At 34.9% G+C, this 20,391-nt stretch overlaps 1 protein-coding gene and 1 pseudogene across 6 annotated transcripts; one reads left to right on the top strand and one right to left on the bottom strand.

Moving 5' to 3' along the window:
* Positions 1-460: 460 nt before the first annotated feature.
* Positions 461-7,655, bottom strand: LOC110765950 (diacylglycerol kinase 5-like). 5 transcript variants are annotated; one of them, XM_088249910.1, is made up of 9 exons: positions 4,874-5,949; positions 4,556-4,714; positions 4,305-4,439; positions 3,635-3,711; positions 2,813-2,894; positions 2,506-2,554; positions 2,228-2,246; positions 1,560-1,665; positions 461-680 (listed from the first exon to the last, which is right to left on the bottom strand). In XM_088249910.1, exons 2-8 carry the CDS (start codon positions 4,565-4,567, stop codon positions 1,560-1,562), a joined length of 480 nt encoding a protein of 159 aa, XP_088106036.1. In that variant the 5' UTR covers positions 4,568-4,714; positions 4,874-5,949; the 3' UTR covers positions 461-680. The 5 variants fall into 5 exon arrangements, with proteins under 5 accessions (XP_088106036.1, XP_088106038.1, XP_088106037.1 ...); XM_088249912.1 differs by lacking the exon at positions 2,228-2,246; XM_088249911.1 differs by lacking the exons at positions 461-680; positions 1,560-1,665 and adding an exon at positions 1,674-2,038.
* Positions 7,656-9,955: 2,300 nt separating this feature from the next.
* LOC110765949 (uncharacterized) lies at positions 9,956-12,633 on the top strand (annotated as a pseudogene). The gene is made up of 2 exons (XR_015834778.1): positions 9,956-12,021; positions 12,251-12,633. The product of XR_015834778.1 is annotated as an uncharacterized LOC110765949 (transcript).
* The last annotated feature ends 7,758 nt before the right edge of the window (positions 12,634-20,391 follow it).

Genomic DNA, 20,391 nt, shown 5'->3' with positions numbered 1-20,391 from the left:
AATTTGATGTACGTGGGGTAACCTTAAGGACTAATCATGTCACAAAGAAACATATATAAAAGTAGGCCTGGGCACGGTTCGGGTCGGTTCAAAATTTGAGCGACCCGTGGGCCGAACCGATGAAAGCTTCAGTTCTCGGATCGGATCGGGTCTAAATGAAAACCCGAAAATGGGCCGAACCGGAAATGAATTCGATTCTCGGGTCGGTTCAGCCTTGTGATCGGTTTGGGCTTGAGCCCAATTTTACATTTTCAAAAGCCCAATTTAAATTAAATTTCAGCCAAAAAAAGCCCAAATCGAATTCTCTTTCAGCCAAAACCCTTTTTTTGTTGTCAAATTGACAAAACCTAATAAATTCTTATTAACAAGCCCAAATCACATTTTTACTTCTCTTTCAAATCCTAAAATTATGCAAATTAAACCTATAAAAATCCATCATTCCAATCTAAGTTTCTAAACAACTAAATGAATCCCACATTTACACAATCATCAACTAAGTAAGGAAAGAAAATATAACGTCTTACAACCATTACAAAAAATAACTTACAAATAAAACAAGCAATTTAAATGAAACTTATGAAATATTACAACCCATCACAAAAATACACATAAAGTCTAAAGATAATATCCTTGCAAAAAATCAGCTGCATCCATTCTTCCAAAAGCCTTAACAAAGCAACCTACATAACACTTAAAAGAATTAACACAAAGTTTCACCATAAACAAATCAGCAGCAGAGATGCTAAACAACTGTGAATGAAAACAAAAATAGGGTTAGGTTATGAACAAAATATAAACAGAGATCAAAGAAATATCAAAAGAAGGTTGTCAAAAAGGCAGTACTTCTACCCAAAATTATTCAGAATCAATACTCACACAAAGCAGTCTTATGAAAAAGGTTTCAGTTACCCAATATTGAATTCAATCCCAAAGTACAAGCCTTTTGACCAAACCACCGAAAGCCCAAAGCCAATTATTAATTTATTCACCATAAACATAGCACTAGACAAATTAATAGTTTAGAACTATATCCAATATTAACAAGCTGATTTTCAAAATTTGAAGCACTGGTAATGAATTTTTTTACACCCAGCTGTTGACCAAGAACAAAACTCTGCAGAATTTTAGGAACACTTACAAGTGAAATACCAAGTAATGGAAATCAAATAAGAACCACCAAGAAAGTACAACAGACCAAACCTTATCTCTGCAGGGAAGATAGAGAAGAAAGAAAGCAGTTTTCAATGCAATATTATATTGTACTTTGTTTTAGTGAGAGAAAAATGCTAACTACTGGTTTAGATTTAGAATGTCTATTTCTCAGGTTTGGCTCTTTGCACTTCCATGAGGCATACGGGAGTTTTTTGAGTCATTCACATATACAGTACAGTCAAGAACCATGGAAGAGGTTTGGAAAGACATCAATCTTGCCTCTCTCTCTGAGACCACCCCAAACAGGAGATCATCACCATCACTTTAACCCCAAAGTTTCACAAAAAAAATAGAACAGATAAGAGAGAGAGAGAGAGAGAGAGAGAGAGAGAGAGAGAGAAGCTGACCTACGTGCAGTGATGGAGGCGGCGCGGTGGCTGATCGACTGAGAGTGAGAGGATCGGAGATCTGAGGTGGGTCGAGAGAGAGAGAGGCGCGCCGCAGCCTCTTAGTCTTAGGTCAAAAACAAAACGAAAAATTAAAACAGAAGAGAGAAGAGAAGACTGAGTGAAAGAGAAGTGAGGAGGGTTACTGGAAAAAAAAAGGTGAGGGATCTGCTGCAAGCAGTCTCACATGAATATATTTTTGACCAATCACACGACGCCATGTGTAATATATATAGATTTATTTATTTATTTAATTATGTACCGGTTCGGTTCAGGTCCTCCGGTTCTGAAAAAATTAGACCCGAGAGCCGAACCGTGGACCTTCGGTTCGGTTCAGGTCCAAGTTTGACTTTTTCGGTTCAGTCAAAAAATACCCTTTTTCGGTTCAGTTTGGTTCGGTTCGTTCGGTTTGATCGGTTCATCGGTTTTTATGCCCACCCCTATATAAAAGACCAAAGATAATAACTTGGTGAACCTCAAAGACTGTTTGTGAAAATAAGTCTATTTAATATCAAATTACCAGGATTGGATACCAATAATTAGTAATTTCATATGCATACAGGGTTATTTATAACAACATGATGAATAATTTAGCTTGGATGAAAGCAGGAAGCTCTGCCAATAAATACCTTGAAATATATTCGTCGACTTAAATATCGGCCATTTCGAAATATTAGTAATCCCCAAATGTAGAAATTCCGACGAAAATATGAATAAAAACAATAGAAATTGTTAGAAAATTATGGAAACTTGGAATGAAACTTTGAGTCATGTTTATAAAACTAAATGTAAGTGAGATGCAATTTGAGCCATGCAAAATGCTAAAATCCAACGTTCTATAGTGTGTGTCGAAAAGTGTTAAAAAAAACCCATTAATTAAAGTTTAAACAAGGATGAAATTCTTTACCAGTCAACATGAAGTAGTACCAAAATCGTCCGGAGAATGTTGGATTGTCCTAAGAAATGTATAAGAATTGAGGAATTAATATTATCTTAAGATAAGAAGTGGTAAGAAGGAAGGAGAGATAAGAACGAATGAAGACACTAATTGCAAGAATGGAGATTGGAGATCATCCAAATATTCAGTACTCAAGGTTATCATAAAAGTGAAGTGATAGGTCCATTGAGAATGGAGAATGGAGATTATGAAAGAACACAAAAAAAAAACAAAAACAAAAACAAAATAAGAAGAAGAAGAGAGGAGTAATTCTTACCGCTGTTCCCACCTCATGCAAATAATGCCGAAATCGGTTCGTTAAAGAAAAACCTGGTTTCATCCTAATGAGACAATGCCAGCTGAAAATCCAACAAAAGAATAAATAAGATTACCACTACCTAGTAGTACTAGGCTTATTATATATATATAATTATTGTATTAATAAATGACACAAATTAATGTGCTAATCATCCAATTATAAACTAGGAATGAGTAGAATTCAATAGAAACACAATTTTTCAAACAAGTAACACACAAAAAAATGAAAGAGGGGGATTTGTCATTCAAGTGATGTAATTTTAATCCTAAACCCTTATTTATACATAATTATATATGTATGCGGACCTAACAGGCCGGGCTTTTGTGGGCGGGCCGGGCCGAGTTTTTCTTTATGGGCCAGGCGGGCCCCCGTAGGCCCATGAGCCCACGGGCCAAATGATGAGGCCTATCTAGTACCTACCCCCGCAAGAACAAATAAGCTCAAATCCAATAAATTAATGCAACATATATTAAATCTTGTTATCTTACTATTAAAAGTTAACTTCAATGTAAACTAAAAAGAAATAATATGAACATATATAATTAAGTACATATATATAATTTTCTATGAGGTCTAGCCCTAATGAAAAAAGGACATTGATTTGCATACCAATGGTCTTAGGTTCAAACTCTCATGGCACCAAATTAGTAATGTGTGTGTGAGAAACCTTTATTATTATTATTATTATTATTTTTGTAATTTAGACTATTGCTTATATTTAAAAATAATAATACATATAGATAATTAAAGAGTTAGCTATACGACAACTCGATTGAATACCTGTCAGTTCTCAACGATTTTGCCCGTGCTACGTCAACAAGTGAAGATCGCAGCTCTGATATATTCGAACTGACGTTCTGGAGGTAGTCAAGCAGGCAACATGCATAAATTAAAATAGAGAGATGCATCAATTGCCTGCCAACCTAGTAAGTAACAGCAGAATCATACATGTACATGTTGCAATTAAAATGGAAATTTAAAAGCATATACTCATATATATTTTTGGCTAAGTAATGCACACCACACACAAATATTCCAATGTGTCTTACACAAATTATTTATATTTGTCATCTAATAATTATCTATCTATAAAAATTGTACCTATTATGAAATAATAGAATAATGTACCTAATACAAATTTATAAATTCTTCGAATTGACTATCTAATACGATAATGTAATAATATTCCTATTATGAAATAATATGATAATGTACCTAATACAGTTTATAAATTCTTCGAATTATCTATCTAATATGTAGGTAAATTATTGTACCTATTTTTTTAACTGAAGTATGTATCTATCTATTTACCTATCTTGTATTAGATATGTTGGTCAATTATTTTTTGCATGTATATATTATCATTGTTTAATATTGTTATTAAAAAGACGTTTCAATATTAAATAGTTGCCAATTAAAAAGAATTAAATATAAATGCTAAACGCCCTACCCATCCAAATGAAGTACCGATTCGATAATATTCACAAGTATATACTGGTACCGGAGCAATGGAGGGTGACTCTGGCAATTTAAGATCACAGATAACTCCCAAAATCCAGTTAACAACATTATCCCCGCCAACAACCTGAGATAAAAGAAATATATATATAATTTCAAATTAAAAAAAAGATATTAAAAATGTTATTTAGAAAAGTGTAGACTACGCTTTAGCAATACGTATTAATTTAACATGTTACTCACTATAATTCTCATCTTCTTTTGAATTTCAGAAGCAAAACCACAATTACTTTGCTTAAGCTTTTCTAGAGTACCATAAACAACCTTTAGCACCGTCTCAGGATTATTATATGTATCTGCTTCTCCCAAATAACTATCATCTTTCAGTAGTACACCAAAAACCTAGAAAATAAAGGAAAACAATACAATATTATATTTACAACAAACTTTAATCAAATCCATGCATGTTAATTAGAGCTTTAATTATACATAAACTACGTTAAAATTTCATTTCACATAATATATGATCGAAGTGCATGTGTTGTTCAATGAGAAAAATACCTGCTTTGTAGTAAGTGTTGGAAAAAATGGCTCACCTAAAGGATACAAAGGTTTTGGCGCTCAAAGGGAGTATTTGAAACTGCCTAAAAGCGACCGGTCGCTGGGAAGTTGCGACCGGTCGTTTTCTGGCAGATTCGAGGTCTGGAGCTAAACCAAGGAGCGACCGGTCGCCAGTTCTTTGCGACCGGTCGCATGAAGCACGAGCGACCGGTCGCCAGACATTTGCGACCGGTCGCTGAGAAGCAGATTCGACGTCTGTAGGAAAAACTTCTGGCGACCGGTCGCCCATTCCTGACGACCGGTCGCTCCAGTCGTGCTGTGATGTTTTGCTTACGTATTTTCAACTGTCTTTTCAATGGCTATCGCTTTCCACAAGTTTGCAGGTGCTTAATGGGTCACTTCTGAGGTAAATGAAGGTTGACTACTTGCTGGATAGTTGGGAGAGCACTCATGGCTAATTGGTTATCTTGTTTTGAATAATCTCCTCTCCATTTTCTGGTTTAATGGAGGTGGCTGAGTGAGATTGTATTACCTACCTGATCTGACCCTTAGTCTAAGTGGTGACTAAAAGGAAAGAACGTGGAGGACAATCAGATATCCTATCTCTTGTCCATTGGCTTGTGTAGGTAATGGAATGAAGTAAGATAACACAAGGGAGAAAGCATGTTGAACATATGTAGTGGCAAAAGCTGGAAACAATAAGTTTTTTCTGTGAGAGTTTCAGAAAAGCCAAGGGTGAGAGCAAGAGAGTTCTCTAAGTGTATCAAGGTGTTGAGCAAGGGTGTGAGAGAAACAGATTGTGAGGGTAGTGTTGTAACATATCTTCATTAGTGAAATTTCTCAAGGTGATCACCAAAGAGGATGTAGGCAATTTGCTGAACCTCTATAAACACTTGTGTCATTTGTGCTTGGTTAATTTCTGTGTGTGTGTGTAAGACTCATCCATCATTGAGTTCTTTGTCTAAAGTCCATCAACAACAAGATCTTAAAAGGGCTGTGAGTTAGTCATTAATTCACAACAGTAAGGAGGTCGCAAAATTTCCCAATGAGTTCTTCTCCTTCTTGTCTATCGTACATATCAATAAACACAAACACTGAGGATTTTTTTTATATGGAAGGAATCAGGTAAGTCCTCAGATTTGCGGTAGGGCGGAGAAGTCCTCCTGCATGGGACATTCATATTGGTACGTAAATAATTCGAAAGACGATACCAAAATAAGGGAGTAAGTAATTAAAGTACTACTGTATGTATAATTAAGTTGAGAATAATACCTTAAATTTTGGGGGTTTTGGGACATGATTTCTGCGAGTGTCCTAGCGACAAATGGTAGACCATAACATAGATCCATAATTTCACTCTCAACCGTATTCAAATGTTGTTGATATTCTAAATCAGGAAGATAACCAAAAACAGTGTTTTTAAATATATCCCAGCACCTTTCTCTGTCCCCAGTCTCAAGAGGAATAATCAAGCTGTTATAATGCTGATCTGACCCCTCCGCGGGTACCACCATAGCTTCAACCACTTCCGATATCCTACTAGTGACGATGACCGCACCACCACTACCCTTAGGCAATCCGTGAGATAAGCGATCCTCAACTTTCTTATCACCTTCCTGAACCTGAATTTGTTGTCCTAAATCCGAGTAGAAACCGTTCATGTGGCACACATCGTCCAACACAATCAAATAACTTTTACCTGATAAATGTTGGTTGAGCCTTTCCAAGAGCGCAAGGAGATGACCAGAATTATTACTACTTATTGTCTTCTCCTCCTCCTCCTGGAGGATGCCATCTCCGTCGGCAACGGCATCATGGTCCAAATTACTAAGCATACATTTCACAATGCTGACCTCAATTTCTTCTTCTACTTGTTTATTTTCTTTGATTATATTCGACAAACATAACCAAATTATAGGAGAAAATTTACCTAGCACCATCCACGAACTCAAAACCTCGCTCACCAGAGTGGTCTTACCCGCGCCTGCCATGCCCACTATCCCAACTGCCGAAAATCCAGCAACTTCAGCCTCCAATACAGGTAGTTTGCTCTTTAAATTCTCTTCAGGATCAGGACGACTTGATGATTTTAAAAGAAAGTCCCTAATCTTCCGTAATTGCTCATCAAATCCCGCAACTTCAGCCTCCAATACAGGTAGTTTGCTCTTTAAATTCTCTTCAGGATCAGGACGACTTGATGATTCCCTAAACTCAGCCTCGAAGATGCGTTTTATTGCAGCCAGCCGCTTCTTCATCTTCAGCACGAAACAAATCTTCCTCAAACCCAAATGGTTGAAGACTACTAAATGAGTCTTGTGATGACTATGCTTCTTCCACTTATGTGAGAAGACCCGGCACTTGGTCAATGCGTCGGTGAGGTCCAGTAGCACAGAGATAAAGCGACAGTAGTAATCTCCCGTAAGTCTTCGAGTATCTATAGCTATTACAATATCTTTGATTGCTAACAAATCAGAAATCAGAACAACACCTGATAATTCAGACTCTGTCTCGCTAAGAGATGCCAGGACCTTATTCTGGAGAAATTGATGAGCAACATCCCCAGCCATTCTTCCACACTATATTTATGTATCTACTGCAATTTTAATCAGAAACTGGGGGAGTAATATGAAGAGCACGTAACCACACCTTGGCCTTTGTTCAGCGCTTTGATCAGAGGACCTGGATCTGTTATTGGAACAAAAGGTTATGTCTCTAGTTCGATCATTTGCATATTTTTAGTGTTGGGTTTTTAGGGTGAAAAGGTGAGCAACAAAGTGATTTTATTTATAGAAAATTTGGCATAAGTCCAATTATGAGGAGAGATTTTGGGTGCAATCCACTCAGAAATTGTTGTTGATCCAAGTTCTTTGACTTTTGTGCCACATAAGATTACATGCCTATTTCAATTTATTGATATTTACTTTTTTTTATTTTTTTATTTTTTATTCCAGTTATGCACCTAAAACATAAATAAGGTAAATTATGAATTCCTAAAATTGGTAAGTTATTGATTTGTAGAATATTAATTATCATATTTGATTTGAATTTAATTGCAAATCTATTTATTGAATTCTGAAATTTTCCCAAGGTATACCGACATCAAAATTTGTAATAAGAGTTCATAAAAACTTCATACCTTAATAATAGGTAAGGTACCTATGCATACACCTTGTATGCAGTATGCAGGTAATTAAACTCATAAATTACCTATGGTCCAGGTAATTAAATCCATAAATTACCTCTAGTCTAGGTAGTTATACCCTCTAGCCCAGCTAATTGAACTCATATAATATCTTGGTATGGATCTTTAAACTCAACTGAGATAAAATTCGATACAAAATTTCTATGGAAAAAAAGAAAAAACACTATTACATGAAAGACATGTACGTATGTATATAAATATGAACCTCCAGAAAAAACTGCTTAAGAAAACTCAAGGAAAAAACACTTACCTGTAAGGCAGGTACATATATACCTGTATGTATTAACATTATTTACCTGTATGTCAGGTACATAATTTAATGTGGATGCTTGTCTGATCGATTGGTATAAAATGTGAGTCTTTACTTTTTATTGATTAAATTGTATTTTATCTATATATTAGGAATATTATCAAGGAAAAAAAAAATTCAAATTTCAAATTTTGGAATTCAATTTCAAGGAAATAATGCATTAAATTTAGATTTTCAATGTGTTTTCCTTATTTACCTTAAATGGTAAAATCGACACAAAAGTAATAAATGTCAAAGGACCTACATCTAAAACCAAAAACACGAGGACTAGACCCAATGACAGCTAATCATTTTGGACTTAGATTTAAGAACCCCTTTTATTTATTCCAGAATAGATGGGTACAAGGCTTTATACAAGACTAGGCTTATTGGCCTTCAACAACTAGAAATTGTTTACTAGACTTATTGGCCTTTTTCTCTCTCTTTTTCTTACTTGAGTGCATATATAGGAGTGCTATGTCAGCAGCATGCTTTGGAAAATTTGGTTTGACTTTTCCAAAGTTGTTTTTAGCCACAATTTTTCACATGATTTTAGATTTCTCTAGTCATAGTTCATAGATATTTCTAACTTCTACTTTCTCTCAATCTTTCTTGATTTTTCAAAACATTTCTATATTATTCTAGTACAAATATGCATTAATTACTTTTAATTACTTTTTAACATTTAGCTATAAAATTGAACTGATTCTCTCACCCACGTTATTCATGCTCAGCATCAAATATATATTTTTCTTTTGTCAAAACCATATGTTGAAATTAACGCAAAATTGGCCAACATCAGATAATTGCTTAAAAGATTAAGTGTGGAGTAATATATATTTTCTTTTGCCATTGTTCTATGCTTCTAGGACTACTATGCTACAGTGCCGCCAACAGCTCTCTGCCAAGTGTCGCGTTCTGGGCTCTCCGATCAGAATTTTTCCTCCAATCCAACGGCAGCCAATTTTTGTGCAATAAAAAAAATGAAAAAAAATCGAATTTAAAAAAAAAAAAAAACCCAAAAATTATGTAATTTTTTTCTATAAATACCTACCAAAACTCTTCACTTTCAACACCAAATCCTCATACATTTTCTTCTACTTCTACTATTATTCACTTTTTACTCAAGTATTGACAAGTACGAACCCAAAAATTGTATCCGAAAATATTGTCCAAATTAATTGTTTAGGTAAACAAATTTGTGAAAAAAAAACAAAAAATTGAATAGTACTTGCCTTTTGCCCGGGCAACTGCTGAAAATGCAACTTACTTTTTGCAAGGGCGGACACTATTCATGTGAATAGTGTCAGCCTTACCCCCCTGCCATGGCAAGGTTTTGACTGATGGAAGTGCCCTAATGAGCTTTTTTTTACTTTCTCTTTTTCTTTTTTTATTTTAGTGTTACTTTTTTGAGCTCAGATTGTATTTCTTTTGTCATTATTGTATTTCTTTAAAAAATATGATCTTACGGTGATTGTTAAATGCTTTAACCGGTTTTCACATTCATGTTAATTCTATTATCTTTTTTTATTTTTTTTTAAAAAGAAAAATGAATGGTAAGTTAGTTCTAGATCTAACAAATAGAGAATGAGTGTTGTTGTTGAGGTAAACAGATATAACTTGAATAATAAAGAGGCAGACATGATAGGTTTGATTGCATCAATCTCTTGAGTTCCACAGCTACCCTCAATCTATCTGCAACAGGCTACCTCCTTTTCAGTGTAATTGCATCTGAAATGAGAAGTTCCTCAGCCTCAGCCTCAACCTCAAGAAATGCAGAGAAGTTCCTCAGCCTCAGCCTCAACCTCAAGAAATGCAGAGAAGTTCCTGCCCAAGTTATTGGATCGTCTGGGAAAAGCCAAAGCCAAGGTCATTGCCAACATAAATCCAGGTGATGATCAGGAAGTGGTTCTGAGTTGCTTCAAAAAGATTGAAGATGGTCTTCAACAAATGGAAGACTTAAAATTGCTACCTAGAGTTACGCTTTGGGAGCACAATCTGTTCAACCAATTCACTGACTTAGAACGTCGAGTTGACAAGTTTTTCTTGGGAGATGATGAGAGCAATGCTTTCATCGGCCTGGAGGCAATCACCAGCTTCCTGGCTCGCATGATTGACAATGTCAACCAAATAAAAGCCTCAATCCCTGTAGTGAACTTAATGCCGAGTTACCCTGAGCGCAGTTTAGAGTTTACGCATCGGTCTCAGCCGGAGTCGGGTCTAACAGCAGCTAAGAAGCTATCAAAAGAGTTGTCACAAATGGGCGTGGAGAAAGGAATTTATGAAAGTCGTGCCATGCTAATCTGAGGAGCAGTTACGAACAACTTGAGGGCACCGAGTTGAGGCTCTGCTTCCTCTCTTTCTCAATCTTCCCTGAGGAGTCGGTGATAAAGAAAAGGCCTCTAATTTACTGGTGGATTGGGGAGGGCTTCATCACGGCCACCCAAGATAAGACAGCCGAAGAGGTAGGAGAAGAAATCTTTGGCAAACTCATGAAACAGCGCTTGATTCAACCACATGGAAATGTTAATTTATCCACTAGTTGCACGGTGCACCCTTAGATTCGTTGTATGCTGGTAGGCTTGGCCAGGGACGCCCAACTCTTCAACTTTGATTCAGACTGGCTGTGGATGCCATCTTGTAAAACGTCAATTTGCAGGCGCGCGTGCTTAGTTTTTTATCAGAACCCGACTTCTCCGGGTGAGGAAGATCTGTTTACAGTATTCAATGTGAACAGCAACTATCTTAGCTTCAAACGTGAATGGCTTAGCAAGTTGAAGAAAGTTGTTGTTCTTCAGCTGGGACGGTGGCAGAGCTCACCCACGCATCACATTGAAGTGGATGATGAAGGATTATTTTTGAAAGGTATTGGGGCTCAGCACTACTTGAGCTTCAAGTATCTTAGTCTCCGAGGAATATCAGGAATAACAAGGATTCCTTCTTGTATCTTTAACATCATCAGCCTTGAAATTCTGGATCTGAGAGCATGCCACAATTTAGAGACATTGCCTTCAGATATCTCATCGTTGAGGAAGCTCACTCATTTGGATATATCAGAGTGTTACTTGCTAGAAGGCATGCCAAAAGGGATTGGCAAACTCTCTTCCCTCCAAGTACTTAAAGGTTTTCTCATAGCCAATTTGAAAAATACTCCCTCAAGACTCGGTGATCTTGCCAAGTTGAAGAAACTAAGGCGGCTAAGTATATACATAGGGACTGAGGCTGTAATGCATGACAAGGAGTTTGAAACTCTGAAGGAAATTTCATCTCTTCGCCGCCTCAAAATATCATGGGCAGTTGTTTCTCCAAAGTTGAAAGAACAAATTGCCCACCAGTCCCTGGATTTCTCATTCCCACCGGATTTAGAAAAATTGGATCTGCAAGGCATCCCTGTAAAAGAAGTACCACCATGGCTGAATCCGAGGCAACTGACAAATATAAAGAATCTCTACATAAGAGGCGGGGAACTCTGTAGCTTGGACCATGCAGGGGAGGAGAATGTCACTGAGTGTAAGTGGAGGGTGGAAATCTTGCGTCTCAAGTACTTGAGTAATATGAAAACAGAACTTCCAAAGGTGGAGGATCAGTTTCCTCATCTGTTGTACTTGGAGAAAGTCAAATGTCATGAGAAAGACATATTTTGGAGCAAATCTCAAGGTCAGAAATTAAGCAAGTAAGTTAACGCCATGATAAAGTTAATCCTCTGTATATAGTTCATGTCTGCAGCATGTTATCCTATTGTTATTGTATGCATATATACATCAATCCCTCTGCAATATGCAAGAACAGAGAGGAGTTTTCCAACCCCACTCCTTTTCTTAAATAATTAAATTTATATTGTGAAATTTAAGCAAACAAAAGTTTTACTAATCCTCTCTTTTTACAGCTGTTGATAAATGTAGCAGGGCTTATCATTTTCTTTAGTAGCGTCAAGCTGCAGTGATTTGGCATCACAGTAAAAGCAATCCAACATTGCCTTGAGGGACCTTATTTTGTAAGAAACTCATGTCATTTGGCTTCATATACATAATGCATATTGTATTGGTTGACAGAAATTAAGCTTTTTTATTCGTTTCTTGTCTAATGGTATCAGAGTTGTAATTTTAAGTTCGAGACCTCCGATCCTCGTGTGCTCCGGGGAGTTGTCCTTTATTTAATAATTTGGTTTGTTTTAGCTCCCCCGAATTGTCTTAGGCTTGGGATTGTGAACATGGATGCTCTTTCAGAATCTGATAATTCATAGATTAAAGTGGTGCTGCTTCGTTATTAGTTATGCAGATTGTTCTAGTGATAACCATCCATTTCACGATTTTCCTTTGGCCTAAAGATTTTATTTCCATCACATGTAATAGAAATTCTTCGATGTGACCATCACATGTAAGTATTTTCTATGTCCTTAAGTTATATCAGTAATGTAATTTAATCCGAATTTGGAAGAACAATCAACGAAATGAGGTTTTGTGAAAATAAACCGAAACCTCAAGGGGTGTTCATGTAATTTTTGACACCTGAGGGAGTTTTGTGAAAACATAAAAAATCTCAGGGAATGTTAGTGTAAATAACTCTTTCATTATCACATCTACAATCTCAATCCATATATATTAATGCATTTATAGGGAAATATACACGGGGTGGTACTTTTGAAAATATTTTTGCTCACCACTTTAACCCAAGGTGTATGCTTACCACTTTTCTTAGTACTTAACACGTGTTCATAGACATAACTATGGTTGACTTTTTACTTTGATTTATGTAATCATGGTTATGTTTATGAATACATGTCAAGTATTGAGAAATGATGAGCACACACCTTGAGTTAAAAGTGGTGAACAAAAATGCTCCTGATACTTCTTATCTATACAAATTTCCGTAGTATTTCTACGAATATTTTCATCTCAAATGAAAATAATTTACCTATCCCTTTTTATATGGGACATAGGTAAATTATATTCACAATAGGCTAATTAGATTCGAAGTATTTCTACGAATATTTTCATCTCAAATGTAATGTTCTTGTCTTGTTGAATAAAATCCTTTTTCTTATGTCATCAACAAAAAAGAATCCCTTCTCTCTTCAGCAAAAAATAATAATTTCCTTTTTCTCAAATAAAAAATAAAAAATCGACAACATAAGGAAAGTTGAAAGAAAATCAATTGAGCCTTTACCACTTCTAAAGCGTTGATTAGGGGTACTTTTGGAATCTAAATCTATAATAAATAATATTTTAAATTTAATTAGGTAAGTTGCTCAGTTAGATCCTAATCGTTGAATTTTACTCATAAAAAAAATAAAGTGATGGAGTATATAAGAAAAATATAATTTTAAGGGAAAACTCCAAATTAATTTTTGAAAAAAGTGCGTATTATACATTATTTTCATACAAACTAGAAACCTCCGCACATGCATAAGTAAGGGAAGTTGCTCAGAGAAAAGAAAGAGAGCGAAAAACTTTAGTAAAAGAAATTAAAAGTTAGTAACCATATTATCCTTTCATTTTAAATATAATATTTTGAGTTATTTTGCTTTAAAAGGGACATAAAGGACGTTTTATCTTCTCTAGTTGACAATTAGGGTTCTCTTAAATAATAAGAATAGATGTCAATATGGTCTAGCTAAGTGGAAAATGGACTTATTTGCAGATAAAAGATCTCATATTCGAACCCCATGACATCTTATTTTGTGTGTATGAGAAACCATCTCCCTTATAATTTAGACTATAGCTTGTATTAAAAAATTATTATTATTATAAAAATAGATAGATACAAATTTTTCTTTATAATTGAAAAGTGCAAATAAGCATGATGGGCCATTTGCCTCAATAATTGTTCCATTTTTCCGATCCCCTGCTACCACTTGCGTTGAGACCACGACAAGCATATTGTTGATGATCATGCAGGGCAGGACTGGTGGAGCTTTTTTCTGTGGATGTTGCAGGTTGGTCCCATTATTCTTCTTGCAATTTGTCTATTTTCCTCTCATATGCTGTCGTCCACAATTGATTTTCTTGTCTGTCGTTATACTCCCACTTGAATTTATGCTTTTTCTTGTGGCAAGTATACGGAAGTTTTAAAGGTCATGCCTATTTTACTTTTTATCCGGTCTTTTCTCAAGCTTTATCATGTTTCTTTAACCTTAGTTGTGTCAAGCTGCAATCAATTGAAACATGAAAGGTAGTGATCATTGCATCAAAATGAAAGCAATCCACTGCCCTGAGGAACCTTATTATGTGAGAAACTCCTGTCATTAGCATCATATACCTCGTGTTGATTCATTTTATGATACTAATACGCTTAAGTTTTTTTAGGTTTAGTGATTATCTTACCTAACATAGTATTGTGTTCGTTCATTTTATAATCCTAACAAGCTTAAGGGCCAGCTTATATTTTTCTACAGTTATTATTATTATTATTATTATTTTATTTGTTTAGAAAATAGATAGTATTTAACTTTAAGTTTCAAATTTTAATTTTTTTTTACAAGTGTAAACTATATGTTTGTTGTAAACAAATATACATTTTTCTTCAAGTGTAAAGAGGAAAAAGTCAGATTCCCTTTCTTCTCTTTCTTTTTTATGACCACAAAAGAAGAACTTTTGTTTCTACTTTTGTGTTTTCCTAGCTTTATTCGACATGCAAATAGAAAGCAGGGGAGTCATTAGTCATATTGGGACCACGAGAAGCACAATAATTGTTCATCTTGCAGGAATGGGAGAGCTCTATTTCTTAATATTATCTCCTCAAAATCTAATGATATAATTGTATATGCTTTTCTTGTTATGTATACAAAAGTTGAAAGATAATATGTACGTCGGGTCTTTCTCAAGCTTTATCATGTTTTTTGGTCCTGTCAAGCTGCAATTATTTGAAGGGATGTGATCTTGGCATCACCATAAGAGCAATCCAAATGTGCCTTGCGGGACCTTATTTTGTTAGAAGTTTACATCTTTATTGGTTGTGGCACAGGAAGGGAAAGCGAAAGCTGTTCAACACCAATGCCCCGGATGTGTGATGATGGCACTGCTCTGGCAATGAGGGAACTGTTTGTTGGAAGTCTAAAAGCAAACATCGGAAACAAAAGGTTCCACGTGCTTTATAAGCATGAAACCTTAATACTAATTAAATAAGATTGGTGGGTTGATGGGCTTGGTAGTAAAGGCTATACTTGATGTCTTTGAAAAATAAAAGAAATACACCCAGCCAGAAAATAAAATAAATTATTTTATATTATTTTTGGGATTTCCTTTAGCAGAAGTTAAATTCAAACCAAAAGTCTTATCTTTTCGTTTGAATTTGAATAGGTGTAACTGATACTAACTGCTATTTTGAAGGGGTGCAATTCTGTTATAAAACCACAAGTCTATTGCCATAATACGTTCATCTTTTTTCGAACTATTTCATACTTCTTTAAAATTACATACTTTATTGTAACCAAAAAAAAAAATTACATACTTTATTGGAGAGAGATGCACACCAATGTTCACCAGAATTCAAGGATCCAGTGCTGGACCCTCGGGTTATAGATAGTTGAATCATGGGAGATAGACGCATGTTGAACTTCAAGCACTGAGAAGAGGTGAAATTCTGTCTTTAGGACATTGCGAATATGCAAGCCTCTATCTTCAATAAAAGTCAGTATTCTGTACTTTAATTTATACTTACACATTTATACAATTTTCGTATTTTGCTGCTGTCTACATTTTCGAATTGTGTATTAATATTAGGGGTGGGCTCGGTTTGGTTTGGTTCGGTTTTGAGGTCAAACCGTGCGCCGAACCATAAACTCCGGTTTGGAGAAAATTCAAACCGTGAGCCGAACCAATGAACCGGTTAACCGATCATTTCGGTTAACCGGTTAGCTCGGTTTGGTTTGGTTTGGTTTGGTGAAAACCTGCTTGGAAACATGTAGACTCTAAATTCATTCACCATTCACATTACAACATATTCAAATTCATTAATTCAATCAATCCTTTCAATTCAAACTAAAACATATGCATTGTTCATCATTCACATCCATCTAAAGTTTCAAAGTAAACCATATGCATCATTCACCATTATGTAAAAATATTGACTAAGTATGAAAAATGGATTTTCGGAATAATCATTTTCTCAAGATAATTTTTGGCGGCTTTTATTCCTCACACATCAAATAAGAAAACTTGATTTTATGGGATTTTAGTATGAAGTATATATTGACTTAATGAGCCATCATTTTTAGCCTAAATCGTATTTTGCACTAAAATCGATTTTTCATAATTTGATTTGGTTGGAATTTGATTTTCTAGTATTTTTATTTGAATCCAAATGGGGGGTACTTCCTTATTTACATTGTAAACTTAAGTAAATGGAGTAATATAAAAATAAATAAAAGTGAAATGACAGGCATTTACTTAAATGTTGAAAATGGAAATAAGGTTGTATTATAATTATTTAATTGCATATAATTTAACATACCCGGTTCACCAACGGTTTCTGAAATTGGAAACCGGACGCCGAACCATGAAGGCCGGTTCGGTCCGGTTCATGCACCGTTGGCCAAAAAAAGAAAAAAAAAACTAAACCAAACCAGACGTATCGGTTTGGTTCGGCCGGTTTGGCCGGTTTTCGGTCCCATATGCCCAGCTCTAATTAATATAGTGATCCAATAATATAAGATATTTAATGATTTTTCCTAACACTGTTCAAATGTGGGTTCAATTGAAAGTTGAGTTGGGCTTGGTTGACAAACGAAAGAGGATTGACTCCCGTGAGATTACTTCGCCCAACTAGTTGTTTGTGTAGGTGTGCCATTATTGGAATTGAGACCAGCCCAATTGAACTGATGTATGTGGTGTAAAATACCTTGTGGTATGGCTTTGCACTGCTCTTGACTCCTTATCAAGCCATTGTGCTTCGAGGAGTGTACTGGCTCAGATAGGTTATGCCTTAGTTAAGAGCAAGGTCTTAAATATCGATAGTTTCGGAAATATCGGTGGTTCAAAAACACGGAAATATCGATGGAAATATCGGGAAAATATCGATATCGATAAAAATTGAATAAAAACCACGGAAATTGTGATAAATACATGGAAATTTTTAATGAAACTTTAGAAGAAGTTTATTTAATCAATCATCCATTATTTTGACACAAAAAATTGGAAGGAAATGCATTGCATAGTGGGTTTGAGTGATTTAAGTTGATTATATTACGAGCTGACAAACTCTGTGACTTAGAAAATCTGGAGTAATTAATGAAAGAGAATTAAACACCCCCTAGTAATTTATTTATCATTTTTTTGTACAATATTTTACATGGTAAGATACATGAGTAACCTTATTTCACATTATTCACTGGACATGGTTCACGTTCTTATATTTATTATTTATCAAAAATTAAAAATAATTAAAGATGTAAACCAACTTGATTTTTCATGAAAATTAGGCACTTTACCATGCTTAAAAAATAATAGTGAAGATTGAAAATTAACTAAGAACATAAATAAATTTATCCAAGGAAGAATTAAATAGTAGATAAAGAAAATAATTATAGAGATTTAAGTAATTAAGCATCAATTTGAAGGGAAATTTAGTAATGTAAGTACTTATAATGAATAATAAAATAATCAATAACATTAAATGGATTAAAGATTCATTCTCATGTGAAAATTTGATTCTTGCAAAAAGAATTCAAAACAAAACAATATAATATAAATATTTTAGCATATTATCACAAAAACATAAGTGATATAGTGGTTAAGGTGTTGAAGGAGTAAAATGAGAGGGGTTCAAATTCTCTTTGTGTTTTTTTTCTACCTTTTTTTCCCTTCTTTTTTTTTTTTCTTCTTTTTCCTTTTTTTTCCCCTTTGCATCGATATTTTCGATATTTTAGCGATATTGCACCGATATTTTGACAAAATATTGCTGAAGTGTGAGCGAAATTATCGACATCAATATTTTCCGATATTATCGTCGATATTGTCGATATTTATACGATATGTACATGGATATGTTTCGAAATATCCATGATTCGAAATATCCGAAATATCCTCGATATTTCGTCGATATTATCGATATTTCATACTATGGTTAAGAGGACTTTACTATTCTTTCACTCGTGCATTTGTGGCTTGGAAGATACAAAATGGTACCTAGCCAAAATAGAAAAACCAATGTTATGATTAGTGCTCCCTTGATTGGGCTCATATATTTAATGAAATCAGGCCTAAGATTATGATTCGGGCCTATGGGAACCCAATCGAGCCCAAGTAAACGCCCTGTTTTGGGGCCAAAATGCCCTGAATCAGACCTAAAAACCCTATTCGGGTCTATCAAGCAATAAACAGTTATAATACTTGTAAAGTAAATGACAAATAAAGTAGATTACTGAAATGTAAATGACATTAAAATAAAACTCTCAAGACTAGAGATTTCTCAATCTAATATGGATATGATACGAATATTTAAACAAAATGGCTAAAGATTTCTCAATGTAGCTGTTAATGAACATATTGAAATAATAGAGAAGACTCGAGATTTCAACACACAAAAAATAAAATTAAGGTCTATTTGGATGAAATCATATCTTCTCCGAATTTAAATATTTTTAGGTCTATTTGTTTGAAAAAATAAAATTAACCTAATACACAAAAAATTAATTTTATAAAGTTAACATAAAATAAAATTTTAACACAAAAACGAATTAAGACAAAAGAATCAATTATACATCTTTAGATTTACATCTTCCCCATTGGAGCAAAAACTACATTTACAACCCCCGAGATGTAAAGAGAATGTAAAAGTGGCTTCACATTCCAAAAAATACAAACCCCCCACTGTTGATGTTCTAACCGGCACGGGATCAAATGATTTTTGATAAGGACATGTTGGTTAATGAACTGCAAGGGAAGAAAAATAGGCCCTCGAGTGCTTCAATCCTTGGGTTACTCCGGAATGGCTTGATGGTGGCTGTTGGGCGGCTCTTGCGGTCCAAATCACATTTATGCGGTTGCTTAATCATTTGAAGTTTTCCAGTTGCCGAAGTTGCCATCTGGTCCTTTGTTTGAGTCTTCGCGCTTTTGTCTGGGTGAGAGCATGTTTGGAAGTTCTCCGTTTGAGTTAAACAGGGGTGTTTCCTGATTTTATCAATTGTTTAAGCTGCAGATCCGGCCCTAATTATTTTATTTCAACCTTTTCACCAATCCACGTGTATTATTTAAAAAAGACTATTGACTTCCTGGCTTTGGTGTGGGCTACGGCCAAAATAGATAAACGAGAAATGGGCTTAGTATTTAAACTAAGATGTGGCCCGATTGCAAAATTAAAAGCCCTTTTGTCGTTTACAGGAATTGAATGGGCCCGATAGAAGAAATATCCTAAATATATATAATGTCAAATTAAAAAAAGATATTAAAAAAGATATTTAAAAAAGTTCAGACAATACCATAACCTTTGAGCTTAAGCTTTTCTAGAGTACCATAAACATCCTTTAGCACCGTCTTAGGATTCTTATATGTCTTGGCTTCACCCAAATCAATATAATCTCTCAGTAGTTTGTGAAGGTGTTTGGCTCAGAAGAATTCTTGCAGATTTGCAGCAGGAGATCAAGTCTCCAAGACAACCATATATTGTGACAACATGTTTGCAATTGCAATGACAAAAAATCTAGTCTTTCAAAGCATGACTAAGCGCATTGATCTCCGTCATCACTTCATCCGTGATATGGTTCAACGAAAGGAAGTTCAAATGGAGCTTATCAATACCAACGAACAACTTGCTGATATGTTCACGAAGGCTGTCTCCTCTTAAAATTTTGCACAAGCTCGTGATAAGATGAATTTGTGGCAACTGGCAAGGCATTAATTTCAGCAAGAAAGGAAAGCACAGAAGCTCATGATTTTCAAAATTAAGGGGGAGGGTTGAGATTAATTTGAAAACTTCATTACTAGTTTTATAATTTCTAGAAAAGTCTTGCTATGTTAATGAGTGTTTAAGAGTTGGATAGCAGCTGGAGGTTGAAATTTCATTCTTGTTCTAGGGAGTTCTATGTCTTGC

The sequence above is a fragment of the Prunus avium genome, chromosome 3 (assembly GCF_965620075.1).
Source record: "Prunus avium chromosome 3, drPruAviu1.hap1.1, whole genome shotgun sequence".
NCBI lineage: Eukaryota > Viridiplantae > Streptophyta > Magnoliopsida > Rosales > Rosaceae > Prunus > Prunus avium.
Note: the sequence above shows the minus strand (reverse complement) of the source record. Positions and strands in the feature narration are given on the sequence as shown.